At 38.6% G+C, this 16,573-nt stretch overlaps 1 protein-coding gene across 1 annotated transcript in view; it reads right to left on the reverse strand.

The window, feature by feature from the left end:
- Positions 1–16,573, reverse strand: part of KIAA0825 (KIAA0825 ortholog) — a 210,175-nt gene that overhangs the window by 161,158 nt on the left and 32,444 nt on the right. The window contains exons 4-5 of the mRNA XM_059834124.1: positions 12,443–12,613; positions 1,116–1,210 (exon numbers count right to left, since the gene is read on the reverse strand). Coding sequence (XP_059690107.1) covers positions 1,116–1,210; positions 12,443–12,613 — 266 coding nt within the window. The remainder of the gene's footprint in view (positions 1–1,115; positions 1,211–12,442; positions 12,614–16,573) is intronic.

Consider the following 16,573-nt stretch of genomic DNA (forward strand, 5'->3'; position numbering starts at 1 on the left):
TAACAGTTGCAAGAAGTAGACGCAGTAGGACATCATTACTTTTTCACTAATCTTGCTTTCCATTGCTCGTATGACATACAGCCGACTTAAACCTTACCAGAAGTGGTCAATTGAGAATTGCACCACTGTAAGAGAAATATTTTGATGACATAAGATGTCCAGTAAAGATCCCCACTGTGAGGGCATAGTAGGAGAAAAGAAAAGAAGGATTCCTAACAAGTTGCAGCTATAGTACTAAATTGGAAGACTATGAAGGGCTAAGAAGTAGAGCCCTTCCAGCTTACTCTAATTTAGAAGCTGCCTCCTCCTTCCGTTCCCCTTCCCCACTCCCAACACCCAACTCCAGAGAGCAGAGGCAGTCCCCATGGACACCCATTTTTGCACTCCCTCTTTTTTTTTTTTTTTATCTTGGGTCAAGTAAAGCTCAATCTTCTCAAAATATTGTACTTTGTAATCTATAAGATATAGGAACATTAGTCTCACAAACTGATTAAAAGCACATTTAAAACAGTCATTTCAGCATTAAAATTGAGCCATTAGGAAATTAAATTCCACTATCACAAAGTATCACACTTGTTAGAACATTTAGGTCCCATAAATTCAACAATAAAAATTTGTTTAGTGGTAAAGGAAAACCAGACTAAAACTTAATCTTGTACATACATTCTACGAAGCATAGTGCTTACTACACAGTAGTTTGTTGGCATCAAAGAAACTGGACATTGTGTAAGTACTTATCCCTATAGGAAGCATGATTATGATCAAATGCTAAGAACAAACGCTAGTCAGATTTTTTAAAGATTCTGCTGTATTTGAGAATATATTTAATACTGAAGAAAGCTATCATATTTTAGCTTTTTTTACTGTTTTAAGGTATCTTACACTTCTGATGTTAAATCTGTTTTGTTATTAAATCTTAAATAACAACCAGTTCTTCGTGAATGTTGTAAGATTTTATTCCATCTTAACAGAGACTTTGCACCTAAAATTAATTGCAATAGCTAAATAACAAAACTATGGCAATAGGTGTTTATAATGAACATGGTGACAGACGACACTGGAAACAGGGACAAAAGAAAATCCCCTACAAAGTGTAAGACTCTTTCCATACTCACCTCTTCTACCTGAAGTAACTGTTCAGGAAGCACACTGGTTTCATTTGCTCTAGTTTCTCCTATTAAAAGCTCCCCACTAGCTTTCTTCAGAACTCCTGCACAGTATGATAAAAGGGATCAAAGTTAAGATTAATTCTGTAGAAAAGTCAGCAGCCTACAACACCTTCTGGTATATCAATATGAAGCATAAAAACCCCCTCAACAAGATGTAGGGGAATACTAATGTTATGATAAAGTCAAATTCAGGTTATACACAGCTCCTTTTATATAATATGATGAAATCCACATCCCATTGTATTCATATTTTATACAAATGCACATATAATGTGTAAAATATAGTTTCTTCTGTCATTAATTCATTTTTATACTGATTGTGCAGTCACCTATTCCTAGGGAGAACAGATAACGTTAGAACAGCTGTGTAGAAATTAATTTCTATTCTTTGTTCAATAAATTATAGGAATTGCACACTAATGTATTTTTATAGTTTTTACTTATTTGGAAATGCCTATATGATAAGAATAAAAAGACAGTTAATTAGTACAGTTATTATAAGCAAAATAATGGCAGCGGGAACAAGAACAAGTGAAGCTCCTTAAGAGCTGGTACAAAGCTCACTCATAAATCTTGGCGTAATGGGACTATTGCCCCAGTTTTGACAAGGACAAACCAATATCTGGGGTAGATATCACTTTCATCAGCGTTTCAAGCAACCCAGGAGATTCCTGGAGTGCACTAATGATAACTTCCTCCTCCAAGTGATAGAGAAAACAACGAGGAGAGGTGCTCTGCTGGATCTCAAACTCACCAAAAAGTAGGGGCTTGTTGGGAATATGAAGGTCAAAGGCAGCCTTGTCTGCAGTGACCACAAGATGGTAGAGTTCAGAGTCCCGAGGGCAAGGAGGAGTGTGAAAAGCTAGCTCACAACCCTGGACTTCATGAGAGCAGACTTTGGCCTCTTCAAAGATCTTCTTGGAAGAGTCCCATAGGATAAGGCCCTCACTGGAAATGAGGCCCAAGAAAGCTGGTTAATAAGCAAGGATCACTTCCTCCAAGCTCAAGAGGGTTGGAAAAAAAATGCCAGGACGTCTGCATGGATGAATAAGGAGCTCCTAGCCAAACTCAAACACAAAATGAAGCCTACAGAGGGTGGAAGCAAGGGCAGTCTTGCAATGTCTGAGCATCCAGGGATGAAATTAGGAAAGCTAAAGCCCAAATGCAACTAAATATGGCCAGGGATGTCAAAGACAACAAGAAGGGCTTCTAGAAGTACACAGGTGACAAACAAAAGATTAGGGTAAATGTGGGTCCATTGCTCAATGAGATGGGGGACCTGGTTACACAGACATGGAAAAGGCTGAGATACTGAATGCCTTCTTTGCCTCAGTTTTTACCAGCAAGCCCAGCCTTCAGGGATCCCAGGTCCCAGAGACCAGGGGGTAAGGGTGGAGCAAGGAAGATATACCCTTGGTGGAAAAGGATCAGGTCTGGGCGTACTTAAGCAAACTGGACATACATAAGTCTGTGAGTCCATGGGCCCTGATGGGATGCACCCACAAGTGCTGAGGGAGATGGCAGATGTCATTGCAAGGCCACTCTCAACAATCTTTCATCAGTCACGGCAACTGGGAGAAGTGTCCAAAGACTGGAGGAAACCGAATTTTGCTCCTGTTTCAAGAAGGGCAAGAAGAAGCACTCAGGGAATCACAGGCTAGTCAACCTCACCTCAATCCCTGGGAATGTGATGGAGCAGCTAATCCTGGAAACCACTTCCAGGCTCATTATGGACAGAAAATTCATCAGGCATACTCAGCATGGCTTCACCAAGGGGAAGTCATGCTTGAACAACTTGATAAACTTCTATGAAGAAATGATTGGCCTGGTAGATGAAGGGAGAGCAGTGGATATTTTCTACCTGGACTTCAGTAAGGCCTTTGACACTGTCTCCCGTAAGATCCTGTTATGGGACAAGCTGTAGACAAGCTCTTGATGTATGGGCTGGATAAGCAGATGGTGAGGTGGGTTGAAGACTGGCTGAATAGCCAGGCCCAGAGCATGGTGATCCGTGGCACAAAGTCTAGTTGGAGGCCAGTAACTAGTGATCTCTCAGGGGTCAGTACTGGTCCGGTCCTGTTTAAAGTCTTCATTAATGATCTGGATGATGGGGCAGAATGTACCCTCAGTAAGTTTGCAGATGACACCAAAGTGGGAGGAGTGGCTGATATACCAGAGGGTCATGTTGTCATCCAGAGGGACCTCAACGGGCTGGAGAAATGGGCACACAAAAGTTCACCAAGGAGAAGTGCAAAGTCCTGCACCTGGGGAGGAACAACCCCAGGCACCAATATATGCTGGGGGTCACCCAGCTGGAAAGCAGCTTTGCAGAAAAGGACCTGGGGATTCAGGTGAACACCAAGTTGAACATGAGCCAGCAATGTGACCTTGCTGCATAGAAGTCTAATGGTATCCTGGGCTGCATTAGACAAAGTATTGCCAGCAGGTCAAGGGAGGTGATCCTTCCCCTCTACTCCACACTGGTGAAGCCACACCTGGAGTACTGTGTGCAGTTCTTGGCTACTCAGTACAACAGAGACATAGACATACTGGAGAGAGTCCAACAAAGGGCCATGAAGCTGATTAAGGGACTGGAACATCTTACATATCAGGAAAGGCTGAGAGTACTGTGACTGTTCAGCCTACAGAAAAGAAGAGAAGGCTTGGGTGATGGGGATCTTGTTAATGTATATCAATACTTGAAGGCATGGTGCAAAGACGACAGAGCCAGGCTCTTCTCAGTGATGCCCAGTGACAGGACAAGAGGCAATGGGCACAGACAGAAACACAGGAGGTTCCCTCTGAACATCAGGAAACACTTTTTTCTTGTGAGGGTGACCAAGCACTGGAATAGTGTCATGGTTTAACTCCAGCTGGCAATTAAGCACCACACAGCCGCTCGCTCACTCCCCCCCTGCCCCAGAGGGATGGTGGAGAAAATCAGAAAAGTAAAAGTGAGAAAGCTCATGAGTTGAGATAAGAACAGTTTAATAAATGAAATGAAATATAATAATAATAATAACAATAATAATAATAATGATAATACATTGTAATGAAAACAACAACAACAACAAGAAAATAAAACCCAAGACAGACAAGTGATGCAAATGAAATCCATTTCTGACCACCCTCCGACCGATGACCAGCCTGTCCCCAAGCAGTGGTCCCCCGGCCAGCTTTCCCCCTAGATTATATACTGAGCATGACATCATATGGTATGGAATATCCCTTTGGTCAGTTGTGGTCAGCTGTCCCGGCTCTGTCCCCTCCCAACTTCTTGTGCACCCCCAGCCTACTCGCTGGTGGGGTGGTGTGAGAAGCAGAAAAGGCCTTGGCTCTGTGTAAGCAATGCTCAGCAGTAACCAAAGCATCCCTGTGTATCAACACTGTTTTCAGCACAAATCCAAAACTCAGCACCATACTACCTACTACGAAGAAAATTAACTCTACTCTAGCCAGCACAAACAGGTTGTCCAGAGAGGCTGTGGAGTCTCTATCCTTGGAGATACCCAAAAGCTGTCTGGACATGATCCCGGGCAAGTGGCTGTACATGGCCCTGCTTGGGTTGTTGGACCAGACGACCTCCAAAGGTCCCTTCCAACCTCAATCATTCTGCGATTCTGTGAGTCTGTGTTTCAGAAGGAATATGAGAATAAACCCAAACAGTACGGTATTTTTAAAATCTGCCTCCTAGCATAAAGCTGGTAAACAACACAGGTGCAGATATTCCTAATTTAATGTATCTTATCTGAAATTAAAACCAAGAAGTTTTAAATGATTGGATGCTGTCAAGCATTGTTAAAGATTATCTTCTAAGCATAAACTTATATGCTTAAGTCTTAAACGTAAGCATATAAGCTTATATGCTTAAGTCTTAAATAAAGTGGATTTTATCTTTCCCCTAAACAATTCACCCTCTGAAAACGAATGCTCTGCTTTTTACACCTATACAGCATTCTAAAGCTTCAAGGTTTTTGTGTTTTTTTTTTCCCAAGCACTGTTTTAGTTTGCATTTTCAAAAGATGTCAGGGAAAAACAGACATGAGCTGGGAAAAATGAAAGATAAAGCGTTAGAATATAAAACCAAAAGAGACTAACCAGGTCATCTAGCTTCCTGATCATTCAACACGTGTTACAGACAGCACCATAAAGCTACTGCTTTTTTCTATATGTTTTAATGTATTTTATGATGAAGTTTCCTAGTTTTCTTTACAAATTACTCCAGAATGAAAAAAATCACCTAACTGACTGGCTATTTTCCCTCTTTTCGATTCTGTGCTTTCTACCTTAAATTTGCCTGTTTTTCCTTGCAATTCTCCTTTTTTATACATATAACACCTGATTCTAACTATAAGCACAACTGAATATCTATATATTCACATTCTCTTATTGTCACTACTTAGATCAACTATTTATATTTTTTTATATGAAGACTTTAAAGAAAACCTTTAACATTTAACCTAAAATCCTTGTGTATTCATGGAATTGCTGCTTACCTGTTAAGAACTCACAGCTGAGACAAATAGATATCTAGCTGAGGGCAGATTTGTGTCTCCAGGACCAGAAGCAAAGAGCCAAATGATACTTCCACCAGCATCAGTCATTTTAAAGGCTCCTTCATTTTTAAATTAACAGGTTCCACTAGCTCTCCCCATCTCCTTTTCTAACTAACAGCCTGGGCACTCTTGCCCTATATTAACACATATCTACCTATGTGCATGCAGACTCACACACATATTAAACCTTTTCTGGTCTTCCTGAAGATGCCCCAAGGCCAGGTCTCCTATCTTTTACTGAGTTCCTTTGGTTTCCCAAAATTTTGCTCTTCCCAAATCTCATCTAGGTAAAGTTGGCCTAATCTTCAATTTAACCTCCAGCTAGCAAGAGCTCCCTCCATGCTTTTCATTGATGGTTGCACACTAGCCACAGCCCCCCCAAAGCCTCTGCACTTCAGATGCTACCACAACCTTCCTCTCAAATATTGTTTCCACAGAGACACATATCAAATTACCCCCTTCCTATCCTGCTACTTCTTCACTTATCTTCTGACTGTCTTGCCCTAATCAGCAAACTCCCCTGGGAAATAAAAGTGCAGCTTTATTCAAGAGACTGGTGCAGCTGCTGTAGTGAAGCTACTCAGCCCAAATGAGTTTGCCATTGCAGACAGGAAGGCAGGCAATGGGATGGAGGAAGCATCCCTACCTAGACAGCCACAGTTTTCTACACAAAATCTTTGACTCCTTGCTTCTCCCAAATTCCAAACCTCAAACTCCATTTGCACAGATAGAAATCTATGCAATCCTTCTCATCTGGCTGCTTAGAGGACAGAATTTGCAGAAAGAGAGCAGAAAGAAGCGAATGTCATGAAAGAAGAACATGGAGGCTGAAGGAAAACTCAAGTTTTTCATACTTGCTCCCTTTCCAGACCATATTCTGCACCTCCACTGTTCTTGATTATTAGGGAAGACTGGATTAATCACAAATCCTTGCTACATTTTTCTTGAAACTTATGTTCTACAAGCTTGATAAACTGCTCATACTTTGTGTACTTCCTTCAGTTTACCAGCCAGGCAGCTTGAATCATTTTGATAGTCAATACTCAAAACATGATTATATTAAGTGCTTCACTTAAAATCAAAACTCTTCCACCAACTTTCCTTCCGTCTATTAAAATTTGTCTGGGATTATCCTTGTCTTTAAAGCAAATCTTTTTGCATATGTCCCCTTTGCCTTCAATGAATTTAATTCTTTCTCCAATTCAGTATTTTTCTGGTTTTGTAATGATGACGACAGTGAAACCTCCTGCATTGTTAATATAATTCTTTTTCTTCATTACAAGAAGTTCTATTAAATTATTTTTTCTACAGAATTCCAGAGCTTTTCTGGATTTTTCATAGCATTTAGGGTCATAGGAACAGTCATTGTGACATCGTCTTGCATGCAGCATAGAATAGCAAAGCATCAAGGAAACCTTTTGTATGACAGCTCACTAACTGTGAATAAGCTAAGTGACAGCACCATCGAAGTAGCTTACTAGTTGGTTTCAGCTGGCTCAGCCAGAACTTTTATTGAAACTGTACTGGAAATAATACGTCTTGCAGAAATGGGAAATCCCACTCCCCCACAAATATAAATAAGTAGAAGAAATAAAAAATATTTGACTAGCTGTAGATTAAAAACCCTCGTGCTTTCTGTCTTCAACAATGGACTTTTTGTTTGTTGTACTATACTGAAGAAACTGTAATAACACAAATACAAAAACCGTACATCTGAAATCCACCTCCTTCCTAGTGTAAATTCCGTCTTCATTTTGGATTAATCTGTTGAAGCTACATAGTTCTTAAAGAGGCTGCTTGAACATCTTGCTTTGAGACCAAAGCAAAAATCACACCTTTCTTTCTTGAATCTTTACAATTTCAAAGTCTATTAAGAGGATGGCCCTCATAAATTTGATTCCACATTCCTTTTATTACACTTTCCCCGAAATGGATAGAGAGTAAAGGATTTCTTCTTATGCTGTGAAGGAAAGACCTTTGCAAATCTTTCCAGTCCCCTGAGGCAAAGCTTGTAAACCTAAGGGCTTGACAACTTTGCCCACAGTGTTTTCAAAGAGCTCCATTGGAAAAAGCTTTTCTTGGTACTCATTATCTGATCTGTCCAAAGTTCACCTTTCTCACTGGAATGGAAAAAAAAACAGTGAGAGACAGATGAAAGTACGTTAGATGTTTTTGATTTTTTTAAAAGTCTCAACAAGAGGCTTCTGAAAAGCCAGAGGGAAGAGAAATCTACCTTAAAGATGGGAAGAGAATGCAATTTGGCAGGATTCTAAACCAAAATCTCCTGCTTAACCCTTGACTGCAGCCGAATGTTCCAGATTCCTTCAAAGAGAACAACCCCTGTGATGCTGCACGTACTAGGTATGTCAGAACATCTCAGGAATTTCAACTGAATGTAAATAGAGAAGTAGACTCTCATCACAGTAGGCATGAGAAGATACCTGCAGAAGAAAGGGTTAAAATTTGTCAAGAAAAAAATAGAAGGGGAAAATTAAGAAAGACGTACGGAAAGAATTAAGAATAGAAGGAAGAAAATTAACTCCTTTAATTTTCTAAAACCTTTTTATTGCTTGTAGTGGAACGAAGCGAGGTTATGCAACACTGAGAACAAATGTTCTATAAATGTTAGAAAAATACTGGTACCTTTCCTCAGAAAGGTAGAGTAGCAGTCTTTTCCAGATGCCACACTGAAGTTCAGGGATGGAACAAAACCACATCATCATTTATTTGTCTGTGAACTTTTCACAGTTGTCTCCTTTTATTTGATCTAAGAGAAAATTTGAACACTACACTGGTAGTAGAGAAATGTGTATTTATACTACCGTTTTTTAAATTGTGCTTAGATAATGCAAATATAATTTGAAATCAAGTGCAAAACTTGGCATGTACATACTGCTCATTGAGGAATACCTGCTAAGTTAGGTCTCGTAAAGGAAAGTCAAAAAATAAAATCAGGAAGAACTGGATGGAGAATAGTGAAAAGAAGTTGGAGTGGAAAATGTAAGTCATAGAATTTCTTTTCAATCTATGCAAAACAATTTGGGAAAATGAGGATTCTGAATATATCCCAGAAGATGCCAGATACAGAACTCTCAAACTGAACTCTGAGAACTATCTGCATCACCTAAAAAAACCCTCTACATCCATCTCCCTACAGAGTTCACTCTGGTTCACTGTTTCCTTTGGTGCTATTGTCTGCCATGGGGTTACCATCAGAGAACACTGGTAGGCAGTACTTCCCTCTAACATCTATTTTCAACCACCTAAATTGGTCTTCATAGGATTCCATTGTGCACACTGCAAAGAAACTTGTCTTGTTGCCAGCTAGAACTGTGAACTACATGTCTTTCTTTTCTTCACTGTTCTTTTTTTGGTTCACAAGCAACCTCCTACCACAAGCAGAATCCGCAGAAGAGACTACATCCAAGCGATAATGCAATGAAAAAGTATGAAGAGAAGCCCAGGTGGCCACCTTGCAAATTTCCAATGTGGAAGCCTTCGACCTCTCCGCCCAAGAAGCAGCTATAGTCCTAGTGTAATGAGCTTTACAAACCCTGGGAGCCTCTTTACCCTTAACTACATACGCCTCCCTAATACAATCCCTTAACCATCTAGCTAAGGAACTCTTAGAAGCCATTTGACCCCTCTTAAGACCCCCTAAGAGTACAAACAATCTGTCAGAAGATATGAAATCTTTGATTCTTCTGTGATAAACCCTAAGTGTTCTTCTTACATCCAATTTATGCAGCCATTGCTCTTTGTCATCGCTGGGTTTAGGGAAAAATGAGGGCCAAGAAACCGTCTGGTTTAGATAAAACTCAGATGCCATCTTTGGGACAAAAAAAAATTTAAAAAGAGGAACCATCCAAAGAACTACTTTGTTTCTGATGGAACTTTACACATGTTCTGTACATCAAGACTGAAGTACTATGGGATATGCTGAACAAAAATCAACTAAAACTGCCATTGAAACAGCTACACACATAAACGCAACACTTGACACAAGCACATGAAAAAACATTATTTTTGTTGCATCTCTGCGTGAGTTACATAGATAAAAAGGCTCCCGTGAATACTAAAAGCAACCAAAAAGAAAGGGAAGCCAGTGCAAGGATCCAATCTATATGATGCCTAGGGAAACTTCAGCTCACTTGGATATTAGCCTACCTTTTACGAATTGGCCAGCTTCCCTTAATTTACCAGCAGCACTACTTGCAGAGGACTAATACTTCAGATACGCCTACACTGCAGTGACTGCAGAGTAGTTTGGATACATCCAACCTAGCTTTAAACCAGTGAGAGGGAGTATGGGTAACTGTCTAGCAACAGCAGCACACGGTTCAATCTGGGCTAATTTGCTCTGCTTTTTAGGCTGGTTCTGCAGCCTGTGCTGTATTGTAAACCTGATACTGGTACCTGAGTTAATTTAAAGCTGCTTTGGACAGATCTGCACTCTATATTTTTTTAAATTAAACAAGATTTCTAGTAAGAAGGCTTCCAAATAAGTACAGAAGATGGCCATTATATTTTCTAGTCACATATTATAATGTGTTCTGATGAAAATAAAGCAAGGATTCTAATAAATCCTTCTCATCAAAATTCAGCCTTCATCAGTGAAAAAAATAAGATTATCAGCCCAATATAGGACATTAACAGAGAAAATCTTAAATCCCTTTTGGTACTTAACAGAACCTGGAACTACTGGGAACATAGCTCTCATTCTCCCATATCAAATCATCTTCTACTTCATCACTACAACTGAGATTTCTGACAATATGAAGTGAAAATAACACCAATAAACCCTTCTTCTAGCCGGCCTTTTTTTTTTAAATTTCTCTGACCATGTCTTCTCTTCACATATTCTCCAGAAACTGATACAACTGAGAAAAGTTTTGTGAATAAAACCACCTGATCAGAACAGCAACAGTAAAAACAAAGGTATGCCTGATGACTTCACTAACATCACCTGTAAAAGATTTACCTTCACCTGTGTTTCAGGTTGAAAGTAATTTTATGTTTTCTTTAGAACAGGCGTTCTACCCAGAAGACTGTCTCCTACAACAAGATATAGTAATACTCCCCATTCACATTTCATGAAGCAGAGGTACCATTTAAGAACCTACTTGCTATAGACATGATTACTCTAAAAGAATATTCCTCAAATAAGAAGGCTTAACACACTTTTGAGGAACAGTTCTAAATGTAATTAAGCATGGAAATGCCTGCAGGATAAAGTCCTAAATACACTTCCTGCAAAGTAAAATATTTCTTGTTAATGTTGCAATCATTAAGTTCTCTGAATTATTGGAGATCACGTGTCTTAGAGTGTAGTTAGTGAAACATGTAAAATAAATTTCTCATTCAAGAGTTTTTTGGAATTTTTTTATATTTTATCACAGAATATACAAATAAAAAGAACATTTAAAATTACCCTTACTGAATGTGTATCCTATCCTCCACATTACCCCTATAAGAAGTTTACAGTAACACCTCTTTGCAGGATCAAGGCCATAAAACATAAACCATAGTGTATAGTAGCTTAACAGTTTTTGAGAACTAGTAAAACTGAGAGATTAAAGGAGGCAGAAATAGGTTGAAACCAATAGCAAAAATGGAACCTGAATGCAAATTTTACTTGAGCTTTGATGTATATTCTAAAAATACATAGGTTAATCTGTATTTCATTATTTCAGACTGTCAGTATTTCACATGAAGAATCCATCAACAAAATGTGCGACTCAGAACTCTTCTTATTTTTTATCAATTTAGCATTCCAAGACCACATTCCCAAAACACCTTTCTTCTCCGCCTGCAGCTTCACTACAGAGATATCGAACATTTGACTCCACCTGTCCTCCCTCCCTAAGCAGCCTGTCCTCATTTCTGGTCTGATCCTTTCCTGAAATATAATCAAAGCTCTTGAAACCACTTGCTCTCTGGTGACCTGGAATCTCTCTACTGGCAGAAGTAGCAGAGTAGAAGAACACTTATGAGCATAGTGTGACCTGGAAGGTGTTATTCACCTGAATTTTCAGGATTTCAGGTTCTCCTCACATGACATGAATGCAATTTAGATGAAAAAGAAGAATGAGCTTGCAATCCAAAGCAAATGCAAACTTGAGGCTTGATTGTGAAGCAGTTTACATTCTGATGTAGAGCCTACTTCTATAAAATACCCACTGAAGGCAGTGGGATAAACATGATAGTAATCATAATACATATTAGTAAGTGTTTGTGAGACCTATAGGTTAAAGCAGTTAAACTAAAACATTTAGTTGCATGTATACTAAGATCAGTTAAACTCATGTTCAAGTCAGTGTTTTTCTCTTTTGAAAAAGGTAGCTTTCAAGGACAAGTTCAGAAACAGTCACAGTTTCAAAGAATTCAGAGTCCATGTATTCTTTTGTCTTATATGAAACACAGGATTTTATAAATAATTCAATAGGAGATATTATGTTACAGTATTTGACAGTTTTTCATTATGGTTCTCCATCAGTAACTACTGTACATCCCATCTTTACACACAACTGTAAGTTCTTTTCCAGAAGTTATTGTGCTCAAATGTAAATCTGCATATTTCAAAGATTTTCAGTGGATATGGTAATAAACTTGTTTACAAAATACGATGACATAAATTAGGTAATTAATGTTGAAAATCATACAAAATTATCCTTTTGAACAAAGTAGAATCAATAAATAAGGAAAAGCATTCAGTACCTTGAACATTCTTATTCTTCTCCGTAAATGAAGGCACCAACAGAATTTCTGCAGAGAGCTCTTCAATTTTTTCTTCCATTAATAAAAAGAGTTTGATAAGTTGAGAAAGACATTTGAGTTGATACAATGTTAAGCAGAAGTTCCTTCCTTTTTTGTGGTATTCTTGGGAGGCTGTTCAAGTAAAATCACAAAATACCTTTTACTATTGCTTAAAAAATGATCCTGCAAAACTGGTTATGTAACAAAGTACAATATAACAAGTAATTTCATTTTTGTCATAGCACAGTGTATGTTTTCCTTATGATAAAATACTGTTATGTTAGTTCTTCCTAAATCTTTGGCATTTCTCAACTATCTGGGAAGTTACAACTGAATTCCAGGTTTTGTTATTCATTAACTAGTATTTTTTCCAAGCAACAGATCTACTCAGAAACCTTCTCACCTGTGTTTTACAGAAAAACCACTGTGTTGCAAAAACTGATTGAACAAAAGGAAAAACCCACGTCATTACTATATTTTAATGGTTTGGGACATCACATCACTACACTGTCACTCTGCAAGTCACCTTGTCGGTTTAACAATCTGCTAGCACAATACAGTTGATGAATATGACATTTGAGTGAAAAGAAACATCAATCTAACACTCCGCAACATTAAATATGTGGGGTTTGAAAACAAGTGAGACTGTCAGTGAACAAATATCAGCAAGTATTATACCTATAAGCACTTCGTATTTAAAAGAAGAAACTGTACATTTTATTTTGAAAGGTTAACACTGGTAATCATAACATATAATCATGTCACATCAACAAAGGAACTCTGATTTGAGCACAGTCAGACTATAAAAGACTGTGAGCTGTTTCCAATTCAGTATTACCAAACCACATGGTTTTAAGTATTTTAATTTTATAACTTCTTTAAATGTAACAAATTTGCACTTCTATGCAAATTGCAGTGAGCTGATACCATGTTCCTATGCAGTTCTGTTGCAGATGTAACATCAGTAGAACAGTTTATGTAGAAAGTGTCAGAGTGAGAGCCAGAGTAGTTTGAAAGGGAAGCTCTGAAAGACGAAAACAAACAGAAATTGATTGAAATGTACTTTTATGTGTCAAATCTCTCTTACCTTTGCAATTTTGAAGTACTCCGTACCTCCCTTTTTCCTCAAAGTTCCCAGATATTTTTTTTAGGTATTCATAAATCACTTTTAAATAGACACAGATCTAAGTAGCAGAGCTGAGCTCTGAATACAAATTCTCTAATTTGCTATTCCAGTTTTGCAGCCTTAGAGATTGAACTGCGAGTTTTGCATCCACATCTGAATTTCCTCAAAGTTCCGAACAGATGTATTCATGCTAGTCCCTTGCATTGCTAAGAATGGCAAAGGAAAGCATTACGCATAATTGCCTCTGTTAGTGCCCTTCCTCTCTGAATAACAAGTAAATAATATCTGTATCACTGGATTTCCAATTTTAAGTCTTAAACTTCCAAAAAAAGACATTCTGCTAGTCAGAGAATTTTTCTCCTTTACCTGAAAACTAGATAATATAAATTGAATTTAACAATCATGAAATGACTGCCTGAGTCTGCAGACACCCGGAAATAACAGATCCAAGATGTAAGAACCACAAATCACATCATAAAAATCAATGGAACGTTAGTTCTGTCTCCTATAATTTGAAAACCTTGTGATGCTCCTGCCCCCTCTTTTGAGGAACAAAGAATCCTTCCAATTATTTGATTGCCCCAAGCGTTACTGTCCTCATTAGACTGAAAGGAACGGGACCTAGAAGCCAAAGGTATACCACAGTAATATTAATTTTAGAATGTTTTACCAAACTCAGAAAAAAATTCAAAACTTTCACTTTTACTTTCAATGACCATTCAAAGTATATTTCAGCTGGAAGCTGAAGATATTAAGTTCAAAGATCACTCTTTTTTCATGCCATTAGGAAGTTGAGAGAACACTTTAATATATGGCAAAGCATATTATACTAGTTGCAAACAAACACTTACATAATCATCAGAGCCCAAGCTTACTATTTAATACTACATATGTTCTACAAACGTCTAGAAAAGCCCTTCAGACTTTTAGGTTGTGAAGTACAGACAAAATTCTAGATGCTTGAAGGCAGGGAAGAATACTGCGTTAATTTTATGGCTGACATAAAACTTTGATACAAAATTAAGAAAAAATGGAGGTAAGCCTAGAGGAAATTCTGCCTTTGATAAAAAGGCCCAAACATATGGGCCGTCATCTGACAAGCAGCCAACCCTCACAGTCAAGAGGAAAGGAGGTAAGAGAACAGTGGTTTAAGTGCACTCATGAAGGCCTGAAGCATGAAGTTGAAACCCCTTGAATCAATCAGATTTGTAACTCATCAGAAACGTATAAACTACAGGCAGTGAGGACATGGCGATCCAATTCAACATAAAATGATGTGCAAACCTCTGTGACCAGAAGATGGTCAAGATAAAGGCATTAGGGAACAGAAAGGGAAGATGAGACCACCATGTAATAAATATTATTCTCGGAGAATTGCTGACGCTAAGGAAAGCAGGCTGAACAATCAACTTGTACCAAAGATGTAAGGCAGAGAATCCTTAAGATGGGATGCATCACACAACCCAGATCCCAAGACTTCTCTGCAATGAGAAAAACAACCAACCAACCAACCAAATACCTATATGGCATTTATAGAGAGCTCCATGTACTACAGGTAACCCATTCTTAAATATTCTTTTGTCCTCTGTTAGGCTTCATTGTGATAAAGACAAAGGCAATGTAAGGTGACTTACATTTGACATGAAAGTACACCAAAGATCTGGATGTGACAAAGATTCATGCATTGTGTACACAAGCTTTTTGTTACAACACTATGGATGGGTCAAGCCACATACCCTCACATTAGCAATCAGCACAAATCATGCTGATGTATCATCAAAGCTGGCTATCAACCAAAATTGATGGTAATAATGTACTAGGTATTTGAAAGGACAAGTGCTGGTCCAGTAACAGCTCTCAACTGCTGACTTGCACAACTCACATAAAGTTATGTGTTATCCTGCACAGCTTGCAGTTTTTGAGGCTCTTGACTCAGGATGGTAATCTTTGACCTAACCACCTGACTTATCCAGAACTATCGCTGCAAGGCACTGTTCCATCTCCTTTAACTCATATGGAAACCATGGCTCTTACTAAAGAGTGCAGTCTCTACAGCTGCGGGAGCATAAGCATGCCAGAAACACAGACACAGACTAATTCTTATGTAAAACTGGTGCTATTTCTTGTGGGTTTGGTTAACAAAAACATGTTATTGGATAGTCCAACTTTTGGAAGATGTTACCTTGAACCTCAATTCCGCTTAGCTCATTCGCAGCAGTGTGGAAGAACTGGACAGGGGAACCTCCAGAAGTGAATTTCCTTTCACATATGGTCATTTTCATGTTCACAGTTTTATTGTCTCCCAGAAATGACAACTCATTTATTTAGTGCCTGATGACCAAACAGAATGCACACACCTGAGTATCCGAAGTCTGATTGAAGGATTTTACATACTCTCAGGTTTCAGAATACCGATGGCAGCATTCAACTTTGAAGACCACTGACCAGGCTGTTGAATGAGCACATCACAGTCCATTTTTTAGCAGAGGGGAATGAAAAGGCATTTATCCTCAGACATTGATCTGATTGGACAACCACAAGACAGAAACATTTAAAAGCTGTGTAACAGCAAACAGTTAAGCAGCCAATGTGATGACATACAGAAAATGTGGAAACAGATTTATAAGTCTTGTAGAAGACTGTCATGAAGAGTACAGGCTGCCATGTGGACAGATGTGAAACAGACATGAGGATTCACTGTGATACATGTTCAACCAAGTCTTAGTATCATGGACCTGTCTGGAGGAAAATCAGCCCTACTCACAGAGTAGTGTATGATTACTCTGAAAAAGTTCCTGAGTGGATCAAGACGTATGATGCTAGGTCAGAGAAATCACATAACTCATTTACCCATATGACATCATATGGAAAGAGAGACATTCCTCTGTGCTGAAAACGATGTAAAGCTGTTGACAGTACCCTACTCAATTCACAGAGGACCATGCACAGGGTGACCAGAAGTACAT

The sequence above is a fragment of the Gavia stellata genome, chromosome Z (assembly GCF_030936135.1).
Source record: "Gavia stellata isolate bGavSte3 chromosome Z, bGavSte3.hap2, whole genome shotgun sequence".
Classification (NCBI taxonomy): Eukaryota; Metazoa; Chordata; class Aves; order Gaviiformes; family Gaviidae; genus Gavia; species Gavia stellata.